This window comes from Drosophila tropicalis, unplaced genomic scaffold, assembly GCF_018151085.1.
Source record: "Drosophila tropicalis isolate 14030-0801.00 unplaced genomic scaffold, ASM1815108v1 contig_1190, whole genome shotgun sequence".
Taxonomy (NCBI): Eukaryota; Metazoa; Arthropoda; class Insecta; order Diptera; family Drosophilidae; genus Drosophila; species Drosophila tropicalis.
In genome coordinates, this window is record NW_027172561.1 from 2,790,228 (window position 1) to 2,804,078 (window position 13,851).

General features: G+C 39.6%; 4 protein-coding genes across 4 annotated transcripts; 2 read left to right on the forward strand and 2 right to left on the reverse strand.

The window, feature by feature from the left end:
* Positions 1-140: 140 nt before the first annotated feature.
* On the reverse strand, positions 141-3,027 carry twy (twitchy). Its single transcript, XM_068294639.1, has 2 exons — positions 1,668-3,027; positions 141-1,605 (listed from the first exon to the last, which is right to left on the reverse strand). The coding sequence occupies exons 1-2, from the start codon at positions 2,999-3,001 to the stop codon at positions 141-143; spliced, it is 2,799 nt and encodes a 932-aa protein (XP_068150740.1). The 5' UTR covers positions 3,002-3,027.
* Positions 2,816-5,087, forward strand: LOC137579794 (spliceosome-associated protein CWC27 homolog). Its single transcript, XM_068293610.1, has 4 exons — positions 2,816-3,852; positions 3,917-4,303; positions 4,363-4,578; positions 4,643-5,087. The coding sequence occupies exons 1-4, from the start codon at positions 3,263-3,265 to the stop codon at positions 4,965-4,967; spliced, it is 1,518 nt and encodes a 505-aa protein (XP_068149711.1). The 5' UTR covers positions 2,816-3,262; the 3' UTR covers positions 4,968-5,087.
* A 158-nt stretch (positions 5,088-5,245) lies between these two features.
* On the forward strand, positions 5,246-8,790 carry Klp68D (kinesin-like protein 68D). Its single transcript, XM_068293465.1, has 3 exons — positions 5,246-5,350; positions 5,536-6,308; positions 6,373-8,790. The coding sequence occupies exons 2-3, from the start codon at positions 5,632-5,634 to the stop codon at positions 8,087-8,089; spliced, it is 2,394 nt and encodes a 797-aa protein (XP_068149566.1). The 5' UTR covers positions 5,246-5,350; positions 5,536-5,631; the 3' UTR covers positions 8,090-8,790.
* Positions 8,791-9,952: 1,162 nt separating this feature from the next.
* Gcat (Glycine C-acetyltransferase) lies at positions 9,953-11,624 on the reverse strand. The gene is made up of 4 exons (XM_068293454.1): positions 11,484-11,624; positions 11,191-11,384; positions 10,264-11,128; positions 9,953-10,187 (listed from the first exon to the last, which is right to left on the reverse strand). Exons 1-4 carry the CDS (start codon positions 11,533-11,535, stop codon positions 10,030-10,032), a joined length of 1,269 nt encoding a protein of 422 aa, XP_068149555.1. The 5' UTR covers positions 11,536-11,624; the 3' UTR covers positions 9,953-10,029.
* Positions 11,625-13,851: the final 2,227 nt, after the last annotated feature.

Sequence of the window (13,851 nt, forward strand, 5' to 3'; positions counted from 1 at the left end):
AATACAGAATAACAGATAAATGTCGTCGCTAACAAGAGGTGCTTTAACGTTTTTGTTGAATTGATATTGTTCTACAGTTTCTCGTTTTTGTTGTTTTTTTTTTTTTATTTTTTATTTTTGTTTAGTTTTGCTACATTCGATTAGAACATATGTTCTAAATCCAATGTCTTGCCATTATCCATTGCCATTTTTTTCGAATCGTCATCGAGACCACTGGTCAATCCATCGTACTCCACATCCGATGAGCCTCCCGGCGGTACATTGTACATTCTACGATAAGATGCTTCTATATTTTCGTCAAGCATACGCTCAACAATATCAGTTTGGGTTAAACCTGCTGCCGGGCCGGGACTGGCAGTGGATATCTTAAGTAGAAAATCTGCCGGATCAGTATGCTGGGTTACATTTTGAGTGAGATGTTTTGCCTTTCGATCCATCCGGAGGGTTAATTCGGCACTCTCCGCTCCCATTTTACAAAGCGCGCACCTACTCTGTGCGATTTGTTTCTTTAAATTATGCAAAGTTATGCGATCCTGGGCTAAAAGCATACGCTCCTGTGATAATTGTGCCTCCTTCTCGCTCAGTTCATGTGCACGTTTTCCCAGTAACTGTAGTTTGGCTTGTAGCAATTGCTCGGTTTCGCGGGCCTTATGTTCCACCATTTGACAGCGGCCTGTAGCCATACGATACGCACTAGAAGATTGAGCCAGCTCATCTTCACGCAGATTCAGAGCATTCTCTTTATCTAGAAGAAGACGCTTACGTTGTTCCACCTCACGTTGCAGCTTGTGACAGCGTTCCCGCTCTTCATCCGCCCGACGGATGGCATCCCGGGCCACTTTAAGCTGGGCTTCCAATTCCATGCGTTCCTGATCATGATGACCGTTCTCGTCATGAAGTTGTTGCCTCATTTCTAGCTGCTGTCGCTCCACGGCTATACGTGAGCGTTCCTGCTGAAGATCATGATGCAGTCGCTCTGTTTCTGCCAATTGCAGAGTTTTCAGCTCCTCAATGCGTTTTTCATCACGTTCCATTTGCTCACGATGAAATGACTTCTCATTCTCAAAAGCCTTCTTCTCTGCCTCAAGGCTGGCCATGCGTTGCCTTAGCTGCCAGTTCTCCTCGGCAGATTCCTTAGACAGACGACCTAACTGTAGCTCTAAGGTGCTGACCAGTTCCATGAGGCGGCGCTTCTCCTCATCTGCATTCTCCTCATCTATTTTTAGGCGACGCTCTTGATCATCTAACCGCTTTTCCCTGACCTCCAGTTGGCGTTGTCGGTCTTGACCGGTTGTTAGGCCATTGCTTAACTCTTGCAGATTATTTGAGGCCGTTCGTAGAGTTTCCATATAGTTCCCATGATTTTGCAACGCTGCCATTTCCAATAACTTGGCCTGCCGAATGGCCTCCAAATCCATTTCATGAGAATTTCGTAATTTCCGCACTTCATCCTCTTGATCTTGTTTTAGATTAGTTATCTGCTCAGTGTAGTCAACCTTAAGTTTCTCTAGCTTGTCAAGGTAATATTGGCGCAGCTCTCCATTCTCTGATTTAAGTCGTTCCTCAACAGCCGACAGATGATCCTCAAGGACTTTTAATTGCTTTCTAAAAAAGAAACGAATATTAGGCGCGAAAAGATAGTGGAGACAATGGAGTTCACGACTTACTTGTAGGATCCTTCAATCATCTCAATTTCCTGTTCGTAGTTCACCTTCATGTTGGCCACTAGTTCTTCCAGCCGTAGTTTTTCCAACATATTTCGCTTGACATCGGACTCCAGCTGCAAAAGTTGATCATGATCTTTTTTCTCCTCCTGTTTTGCAGCCTGTTTCTCTTCTTTTTCCTGTTCTCTTGGCTTTGAAAACTTCTGCTCTTCCTCCTCCTTTTCGACTGTCTCCATTTCACGTATATGAACAGGCTGTGCCATCATTAGTTGAATATGCATATTGATTCTCTGCTGCTGCACTTTAATGTGCTCTTCCATTTGCTGCTGACGCTGCAATTGCTGCTGGATAAGAGATTGAAATTTGCGATCCTGATCCTCTTGGCGTCGTTGCATTTCCAATAAAGCACGCTCCTGGCTCTTCATTTGGGCAGCAATCAGAAATTGGGATTCCTGTTGCTGCAAAGCCTCAAATTTGTGGCTACTCTCAAGATTTAGGCTGTTAAGAAGAAGAATATTCTGTGTGGCCGAGTTGCCGGCAGTCGCTGCCATTATTGGTAATCTATTCTCCTCCTCAGAGTCTGGCATCTTTGAAGTAGGAAGCAATGGATTGGGGACGACCACAGACTCCTTTACAGTCTGTGGCGAACGTGGTGTAGGCGGCCGTTCTTCTATCTGGCTAGGACCCGCCTCTAAACCCAACCAATCTGCTGTAGTCGATGTAGCTCCACGTTTTTTGGAAACAGGTGTGGACATGCCCGACACATTTGCATTTGTCGCAGCATCTTTGCCAAAGAGGCCGAGAGGATCAGCATTAACAATAGCCGATTGGGCCGAACTACGTCTACCTGTAGAGGTTTTTGGTCGTGCTTGCGAGTTCTCGGTAGTTGTATCCGTTGACTGGCGGGACATGGAAGGTTTGGCCGTTGCTGGCCTGCTTAAAATGTCATCGAAAATGTTTTTCTTTGGCTCAGCTGCTGGCAGTAAATCATCGAAAAGATTTTTCCTTGCTCCGCCGCTCTTTGGACGCTTGGGATCAAAGCCCAGATCATCGTCATCGGCTACGGCAGCATCATCGTCCAGCGAAAGCGATGGTTTCTGTTTGACAATCCGCGGCGTGCTATGGACAATGGGCTTTGATTTGCTTGAGACGTCTGCTGGACTCTGGACATCTGCTTCAGTTTCTTCTTGTATGCCAAATAGATCGACAATTTTACTGGATTTGTTGCCAGACGAAGGCTTTTTTAAATTACCACCAGATGGTGTATCAAAGAAGTTATCATTGTCCAAACTATTGTCGCTCAAGAGTTCAGCTAACGGATCGTCGTTAAAATTCATAATATAAATTTATTAAATTTCCAATGAGCAAAATGAAAACACACGCAACCGTTGCCTAGTAACGGATTTCATTGGCTAATTCAAAAATGTTGACAGCTAGCTGCCAATCGGATGTCGATACTTCTATCGAATTTACCTTAACTGCTTCGCAACACTTTACCTTTGGCAATTCGACTGGTAAAGAGAATTTGTTGATAAATAGTAAATAAAAACTTACAGTCCAGCATCGTAAAGAGTAAAAATTAAACCAAAACAACAAAGATGAGCAACATCTATATACAGGAGCCGCTGACGTCGGGCAAGGTCCTTCTAAAAACCACAGTGGGCGATATTGACATCGAGTTGTGGGCTCGCGAGTGCCCTAAAGCCTGTCGAAACTTTGTCCAGCTATGCCTAGAAGGTTACTACAACAACACTTATTTTCATCGCCTGGTCAAGGGATTTATTGTCCAGGGTGGTGATCCGAATGGCGATGGAACTGGCGGCGAGTCTATTTATGGACATCCATTTAAGGATGAATTCCATTCAAGACTGCGCTTCACACGCCGGGGTCTTCTAGGAATGGCCAATTCAGGGAAAGATGACAATGCTTCACAGTTCTTTTTCACATTTGATGCTACACCAGAGTTGCAGAATAAAAATACTCTGTTCGGCAAGGTAACAGGTGACACCATTTACAATATGCTAAAACTGGAGGAGGGGATGGTAGATCACCAGGAACGACCTATGCATGCCCATCGTATTGTAGCGGCCGAAGTACTTAGCAATCCCTTTGATGACATTGTTCCACGGTCTCTAAATAAGACAGAAACAAAACCCAAGAAAAGCAAAAAGCAAAGACAAGGAGTTAAGTGAGTAATAAATTTATAAAGCTGACGGTTTCAATTCTTGACTTTAACTTTTTTATGACTTAAGAAATTTTGGCCTGCTGTCTTTTGGTGAAGAAGCCGAAGATGATGAGCAAGAAACTAATGTCTATGTAAAGAAAAATGCAGGTAAAGCGAAATCGTTGCACGATGCCACGGATGATCCGAAACTAAGTAAAGAAGCCATTCAAATACCCAAATTGGAGCATCCGGATAGCGAAGATCATGTTTCCGACGACAATCAAGAGGAGCAACAAAAGGAATCAAATACAAAAACCCACTCGGCATCAGAGCTGATAAAAAAAAAGCTATCAAAATCAAAAAATCCTCCAGCCAAAACCACGGTTAGTGATGGTGAGGAGGAGGATGTGGATTATGATAAGGACCAGCTAATGACCAGACAGCAAGAACAAGCGCTTAAGATCTCAAAAGAAAAGTAGGTTTAACTTAAACTAATCTCTCTTTTTGATCGTAAATAATTTTCATTCATTTTAGAATAAAAATACGCGAGGAAATTGCCTCTCTCAAGAAACAATATCAAATGGATAAAATCTCCAAAGATAAACTCCTTACGAACAACACTAATGACAAGAAATCCAGCAAACCTGATATCAAAGGGGATGGAGATAATCATTATATTGAAGATTTCCTTAAATCAAAAGAGCTATATACAAAGAAAACTAAACTATCCACATCCAAAGATGTTTCACGGTAAGCCAAGAAACATGTTATATAGTTATCACCTGATATAAATTTGTATGTATTCAACATTCAGGGAAGAGTTTACACTAAAATTGCTTTCAAAATTCCGATCTAAATTGGATAGTATTAAACAAAAATCCGAAACAGATGATGATGCTGCCGACAATTCTAAGCCATCCACTGATGACAGTGAAGTGGAAAAAGAAATAGTTGGAGATGACTGGCTGTCGCATACTTTGAATTTTAATGGTGCAGCAGCGGCTCCAGTTTTGGCCAAGGATGCAAATAATAAGGGCGATGACTGGTACGATGCCTACGATCCTCGCAATCCACTTAATAAGCGAAAGCGTGGGGATATAAAATCATCTCATAACCCGAAATCATCGAAACATTCATAACCTCATAACAAATTGTAAATAAAATTGAATATTTTTTAAAAAAGTTTATGTTTATAACATTTATTTATCAGCAAATAGTTAAATAAAAAAATACATATTTATATATTTACCTTAACCGTATATTTGCAGCTTTTGTGACTAGAATATCTTCTTTTTTATTGGATTTTATTTTAGTTTTAAGTAGAATAAGAAAATATTTCCTTGCAATTTTGAATCATTCATTAATTTTACCAGGGCTGCCTACTATCGCCCATTTATCGATAGCAATATTGCCGTCGATAACTCAGCCAGTGAGTAACAGTAGCCGCAGCTGAAATAAAGCAAAAACAAAAAAGAAACGGAACTTCAAGGTGAAGTAATTTGGCTTAAATTTAAAAACTCAGGTAATTACTTCAGGCAAACAAAGCCAAAATTATATTTAATTATATATTGGTGGCAATTAGCTACACATTGACTTAAAGTTGAGTGAATTTTTGGCTAACGATTGCGTCAATGAAATGAAATTATTGATTTTATTTGGCAATTTGTTTTTTTGTTGTCCCGTTTGCACCACTTGTCGTTGTCTTAGCTACTGCTGCCGCCGAGGCCAAAGGCAGAGGCGCAACTGCTGCCTGAGTTGAAGAGAAGTTAGTCATAGCATAATACATACGACGTATACATTACGATGAGTGCCAAGAGTAAACGCCCCGGGACGGCAAATGGTCAGCAGCAGCAGACGCCCAATGAGTGTGTTCAAGTGGTTGTCCGATGTCGTCCCATGAGCAACCGTGAACGTTCCGAGGGCTCCCCAGAAGTGGTCTCCGTCTATCCAAATCGTGGTGTTGTGGAACTACAAAATCTGATTGATGTAAATAAGGAGCAACGGAAGGTCTTTACCTATGATGCAGCTTATGATGCCAGCGCCACACAGACAACTCTCTATCACGAAGTGGTCTTTCCATTGGTCAGCTCTGTGCTAGAGGGCTTTAATGGTTGCATTTTTGCCTATGGCCAGACGGGTACTGGCAAAACCTTTACCATGGAGGGAGCCCGAGGGAATGATGAACTAATAGGCATCATTCCACGGACATTTGAGCAAATTTGGCTGCATATTAATCGCACAGAGAATTTTCAATTTCTTGTTGATGTTTCTTATCTGGAAATCTATATGGAAGAGCTGAGGGACTTGCTTAAACCTAAGCAATCCAAGCAATTGGAAGTACGTGAGCGTGGCTCTGGCGTTTATGTACCGAATCTGCATGCCATCAACTGCAAAAGTGTCGAAGATATGTCTCGAGTGATGCAACTCGGTAACAAGAATCGCACGGTTGGTTTCACCAACATGAACGAGCATAGTTCACGGTATGTGGAAGGTTATTCGTATTCAATGAAACTGAATCTTATTGAAATTGTTTTTGTTTTCTAGTTCACATGCCATTTTTATGATCAAAATCGAAATGTGCGACACAGAGACGAATACCATAAAGGTGGGAAAACTGAATCTAATCGATCTGGCGGGCAGTGAACGTCAATCGAAAACGGGTGCGTCGGCTGAACGCCTTAAGGAAGCCAGTAAAATCAATTTAGCTCTGTCCTCACTGGGCAATGTTATATCGGCCCTGGCCGAGAGTTCACCCCATGTGCCCTATAGGGATTCGAAGTTAACGAGATTACTCCAAGATTCGCTGGGTGGTAATTCCAAGACAATTATGATAGCCAACATTGGACCCTCAAATTACAATTACAATGAGACGTTAACAACGTTGCGGTATGCATCGCGAGCGAAATCCATACAGAATCAGCCCATCAAGAACGAGGATCCTCAGGATGCTAAGCTTAAGGAGTATCAAGAGGAAATTGAGCGTCTCAAGCGGTTGATAGCACCACAGCAGCAACAGCGAAGTGAGAAACAAGCAGCTAATAAAAAGCCGCGTGCTAAGAGACCCAAACCTAAGGAACAACAATTGGCATTAGCCACCAACACAGAGCCCGAGGTGGAGGAAGAAGACTCAACCGATTCTGAAGCGGACAAAGAAAATGAGGCAGAGGTGGCCAAATCGAATGAGGAGCTAGAAAAAGAGCGTGTAGAGAATGCTAAATTAGCAGCCAAATTGGCCGAATTGGAAGGCCAATTAGTTAGGGGCGGCAAAAATCTGCTGGATACCTATAGTGAACGTCAAATTGAGCTGGAAAAGAAATTGGTGGAGATAGCTGAGCGTAAAAAACGGGAAATTGAAATCCAACAGCAATTGGAGCTGCAAGAAGAGACCACTTTGGAAATTCGTGAACGCAACATCTCCCTGGAGCAAGAAGTTGAGCTGAAAAAGCGTAAATTGTCCAAATGTTACGCCAAATATTTGGCATTGCAGCAGGAACTGAATGATTGCAAACACGATCATAATCAGGATCTACGTGAATTGGAGATGGCACAAAATGAGCTGGTCAAAGAGTTGAAACGTCAGCTCCTAATAATTGACAATTTTGTGCCCATTGAGGTAAAGCAACGGCTGTACACGCAGGCCAAATACGACGAGGAGCAAGAGGAATGGAAGTTCTCATCGCTGCCACTGCCGATGTCCTTGACACCGGATGGAAAATTTGGCAGCAAACGTCCCGTATCGCATCCACAGCGCAGGCGTCCCACCTCTGAATATGCCCTACAGGAGGCTAAATCTAATTCACCCAGTTCATTGCGTTTCAAAAGCGAGAATATTGTCGGCTATGAATTGGAAATGCCTTGTCGCACCACCCAGGAATACCGCACACCCAAAGTGTCAGCCTCCTTGCAAGCTGTCCTAGCCCAGGCCATGCAAACGGGCAGCGATGATATCGACATTGTAGATTCCCATACCAATTCGCTGCGCAATCGTCTCGAGAATATCATAAACGGCAGTAGTGGTGGAGGAAGTGGTGCTGGATCTCCAGGTGGCCCAGGAAATGGTATTGTACCTGCACACGCCATTAGTCCTGGTAGTGGCGGCGTTGGTGGTAGCAATGGTGGTGTTGGTGGCGGTGTCCGCAGTATCAAATCCAGTCGTGGTCTGCCCAGTGCGGACTCAAATCGCCGTCCACCCACTGGTCGTGTGCCTAGCAAAAAACCAGCCTCGGCCTATCCCAAAGCTCGGGGATTGGTTAACAAATAAATCGAATCGAATCGAATAGAACGAAACCGAATGGACTAACAGCCACACCTCACTCATTTGGATGCAAAACTAACCAAAGTATTCATAGTCACATCAAATGCAATATGTTTAATCAAAAGCAACAAAAAAACAAAGAAACAAAAAAAAAGTTTTTAGCCCAATCTTCTCACATTTCGCGCTTTATAAAAGTTTTTTTTTTTTGTTTTGAATAATAGTGTTGAATTGTTTTATTTTTTTTCCTTCTCATAGGCTTGTTCACGCATGATTTTAATCTCAAAACATAACTTCAACTTATGACAATATTTGGAATATAATACTAATCTATACAACAAATTATGTTGCTTAGTTTATTAAATTGTGTAAGACAAGTCATATACTTATATACTATTTGTTTAATCGTTTTTTCTTTGTTATTGCTTATTTTTGTATCTTTCTTTTTGTTTTTAATTTTATGTTTTTGCCCTTTTGGCGGATATGCATTTATCGCCTCAAACTTAAACATAGCATAAAGGGCGAGGCGGCAAGCAGTCATATTTCAAGTGCAATCTAAATTTAAGTTCAATTTTGCGACTGTAACAGTTTATTATTTGTGTAATAATATTGTTAGTGAAAAAAGATTTCTTTATTATTATTTGTAATTTAAGTTAAGCTTATAAACCAAATAAAATACAACCACCATAGACACAACAACAACATAATTAGATGAATTTGAGTTATATTTTTTGGAAGTAATCTTTTATTTCATGTGAATACCTACCACAGTGAAACCTCGATGAACTGAATTTATGACAAGTCTCCTTAAAAATCGAAAAGGCCCCTCAGTGAATCAATAGAATTATCAGTTTTGTTATATCGACGTCTCACTGTAAATGGTTTTATTTTTTGCAAAAATATTTTTTCCTCATACTACATGGTTCTGATGTGTCGACTTTAGTTGTTTTTCTAATCACAATCACAATATTTTAGACTTCATCAAATTCTTTTCAAGGTAAATATTCTCGTAAATCATAAAGTATACGGTTTTATAAAGAATATAATACCAACATGAACCAACTATGAGAAGTCATATGTCCGCTTATAGTAAAGGGACCGAATCAGGCCTCCCCCAAGAACGATATTTTATCTATTGAACTGTTACAATATCAATATCAAAGACCCCTTTCCCTCAAAACCTATTCCTATGTACAAATATCCGAAACTGAAACGACTATAAAACATTTAAAATATCAAAAATATTGTTTATCATATTACAATTTGATCAATATTGAGTTATTTTACTAGTTGTAGACTATTTAGTGTCCGAACAACGTGACCGATGTAATTGTACTACTCAAAATTTTAGTTTTCCCATCTATATAAAAATCTAAACTAAATTGTTAAAAATTAAATTTTCCTCTTACAGCTGCCGTTTTTTTGGAACAGGTAGTTTGATTTCAGTTTTTAGAAATTAGGCCAAAACGAAATTTATCCTAATTAAGACTCAATCTTGAGACAAACTGAAATTGTTACGAACTCATACTGGGTAGATATTGATCAGTCTTTGGTGTAGATATTTTTCGTTTTACATATCCATTTGTATGTGTAGATACATACTTACGAACAGGTGAGAAATATTTGTTAACAGTTTTTTAAAGTAAACTTTAACCCTTGAAAGTGTTCCATCTGCCATTTATAATCTCATCTATCGAAAGTGGGCAAACAAAGAGGCTGTAAAAGAAGGGCAACTTCATTGGGATAGAACTCCATATAACTAAAGTTGCAGTTAACAAATAAGTCATTTGTCATACATATGCAAATTATACCAGTGTATGAGCCCAAAATCCAACTGTAGTATGATAGCACGTTAGTTTATATAGATCTACATATATGTATCTAAATGTTCTCTATTTATTTTAATCATAATAAATGCACATAGTTTTTAATTTGGATCTTATTCACAATCATTCAATGACTTTCAAGGAGCGTCCCACTTCGATAAAGGCTGCAATAGCACGATCGATATCCGTCTCAGTATGAGCAGCTGAAATCTGTACGCGAATGCGTGCCTTGCCTTCAGGAACCACCGGATAGCTAAAGCCGATAACATAAATTCCACGCGCTAAAGCAGTAAAGACAATTTTAAACATTAGGCCGGGGTAAATAAACGTTTTCGGGCGGGTTTTTGAGACACTTACTTAGCATTTCATCGGCAAATTTAGACGCTAGACGTGCATCGCCAAGCATCACTGGACAAATGGGATGATTTTCACCGGCTATGGTGAAACCAGCCTTGGTCATGGCACTACGGAAACGCTGTGTATTACTCTGGACACGTTGAGTTAGCTCGCTTGAGCTGAGCAGCATATCCATTACCTTTAGGCCAACTGCAACCACGGCCGGGGGCAATGTGTTCGAGAATAGATATGGTCGTGATTTTTGACGCAAAAATGTAATTAGCTCAGTTGGCCCAGTGGTGTAGCCTCCAGAGGCGCCACCAAGTGCCTTACCAAGAGTGGAATTGATAATATCAACTTCGCCCATAACTTGGGCATACTCTTCAGTGCCACGTCCGGTGGCACCAAAGAAACCCGTCGCGTGGCATTCATCGACAAACACTAAGGCGTTATATTTCTTGGCCAATTCGACAATTCGTGCCAATGGCGCTATATTGCCATCCATTGAAAATACTCCATCGGTGGCAATCAATTTTAATCTCGACTCAGTGGCGTCTTTCAGCTTTTGCTCCAAATCATCAAGATTGCGATGCTTATAGCGTTGCTTCTTGGCCTTGCAAAGACGTATACCATCAATAATCGAGGCATGATTCAGTTCATCCGAAAAGACAGCATCATCGGGAGTTAAAATCGCCTCAAATAGACCAGCATTGGCATCAAAGCACGAGGCATAGAGTATGGTATCTTCTCTTCCATGAAATTGGGCAATCTTTTTCTCCAACTGCTTGTGTATATCCTGAGTTCCACAAATAAAGCGAACTGAACTCAAGCCGGCTCCATATTTGGACAATAAATTCTGACTATACTCGACAATTTCCTCATTATTCTAGATGGAGTTAAAAGTTATCAGAAGTCAGTTAATCATCGTCGTCCCAATTTTGAACTTACCGCCAACCCCAAATAGTTATTCGCACAAAAGTTGAGTATCTTTTTATCACTACCTTGGACAGTAATTTCGGTGCTTTGTGCTGATGTTATGATACGTTCAGCCTTAAAGGTCCCTGCCTCCTTAATATTGGTCAACTGAGTGCTCAACAATTCACGTAAATGATTCTGTGCCGGAACACTGTAATGGCGATGGGCTACAACATTTCCAATTGATTCATCAATCAATAAAAATGAATTTCATTTACCACAAAAACTTAACCAAATTTAAACAATTGTAGCAATAGTTCGCCCACCTCCACCACCAGCAGCACATCGGAATAGCAAAATTTTCGAGAAAATTGACATAATGTGCGACTGACTGGATTTTTGTTGTTGTTCAAATAACTATGTCTTTTTATAGATGACGATCCGACGACGCGATCTCAATCGTTGCGATGCTTTTTTGCTTTTGACGACAACTGAATGCGATGGCAACCAAAAGCGACATGGACAGGCCCACCATAAATACATATGTATGTACATATGTATGTACATATATACAAATATAAAAATATGTTCGTTTCGCCTCCAAATACATAAATGGGAGGCACACAACAGAATGCATCAGCTGATTGTTCAGAGAGAAACCAAAATACAGTAGGGGATTCTCTAGGCAATTGACAACATTTCTAAAGAATTACATACATATGTATATAGAATGACTTTTGGGTTTGGTATAGATATCCTATAACGACGAATCATTGAAACTGGCAAATCAAGAAGGTTTAGTACCAATTCAAAAGATTGTCAAAATGAGCAATTAATATCCGGAACTTTTCAATAGCGAATGAGAATTCACAAAATTCGCTTGCATTTGGTTTTTAAAATTTAGATACCTCAAGTTTCGAAACCGGGATAGAACGTCTCTGTGATTATAACCAAGTGATCTAAATAAAGCTAAGTCCGCTCCTGTTCATAATGTATGTATACAGCGTTTATATGAGTTAAGCTAAGGCTTCATTAGGTACTATACATAAAATTGATTTAATTTACTTTCACTATTGTTGTCATAGCTGCCGTTCTTGCAAGTAGGGATAGACACATAGAGATATATGTACATAAAAACAACATACTTACGTATAAAATGGTTAATATGTTTGTGCAAATTATTTTCAAGGTTATTCTACATATTAAGAGGGATTTGCTTTCGTTTATATTTTTCATGATTATCTGATCGCAATAGTGGAACACAACTGATAAGGTGCAAACGAAATGCAATTATAAATATTATATGTAATACATATTTATTCTTAGTAACGGTCAAACCCAACCTTTGTATACCCTTTCAAGCAATTTTGGTTATTCCACCTGTTCCATTATTGACTTCCTATTCCTGGAATAAGCACTTTTCAATAGACATTGATCAGCCCTCTTGAGGTACATATATTTAAGGCCCCCATTTCGGAAGAAAGACAGTCTTAGTCTTAGTGTGGCGTCGGAACCAGAGGTACAGTCATGTAAGTGATAAACGAATTATAACGTTAAATGGAAACTTTTGTGTCATTCGTTTTATGGTAAATTAGTGGTTAAGGGAAGTGTTATGTGCGTCGTCTTCCATTTGTATCCGAAGGATCATTGTTACCTTTTAGCTTAATATTCATTGTCGGCGTATAAACGTCAAAAATTTTAAGCAAAAGCCTACCATCAAAAGCCTTGAGCAATGAAAAATCTTCGTTTTTTAGCGATAACTTGAAAATTTAATATTTAAATAAATATTCGATGCGTTATGAATCAAAGATTGGTATAAGGTAAAAGACTTTTTATAATCGCATCCAGAACACAGAAATATTTTGATTTTTCTTAATATCTTTTGAAATTACGCGGCTTAGAAAAAAGAAAGAAACAAACAATTTTTAGATATTTGCCTAATAAACAGCCAGGCTAAAAAATTCTAGATAAAAGCAGCGAGTAAGATGAAAAAAAGTGTTCAAAGTATAGCTGCTAGTAACTTTGGTACAAGTTCGAATCTTTGAAAACTGTTCAAAATGAATTTTTCCTTTATTCATATGAATCGAAATAGGTACTTCTGAGTAAAAAATAAGCAAAGGTTTTTTTAGGTGGCTCGCTTGGGAGATTTTCACACATATCTACAAGCAGGCCTTTTTTAAAACCCAGCTCCTAATAATCAAGAATATAATCCTAACCTAATAAATGCTTTTAAAGTTATTTATGTTTGACGCATTTCGCAGAATCCCGCTTAGAAAGATTAGATAGGGCGACCGAATAAAGTTAGCCCGGCTGTAGGAGGTCTTAGATAGTTAGAGGGTTAACTATGAACTTTTTAAATGTTTCATCTAACAAGAAAATGAAACTATGCACGTCGCTAAAGCCGTGAAAGATTGGCGACAGGATCTCCATAATTGCGGCTGACCTTAATAAATGATTGAAAACGGGTAGAGTTAAAAGTGTACAACCCTGGGAATCATCATCTATCTCTTAACGAATTCAGAGATGGAATAGTTTTTATTTCGGATCATCGCTAATCCTCTGTCCGAAAGTGTACATATGTACATATGTATGTATATTAACTTTATTATGCATGCATTTGTTATGTTGATATTCCTCTAAAAAACGAATATGCTAAATTGTAGTCAATATGATTGTATAAGTTAAGAGGTTTTG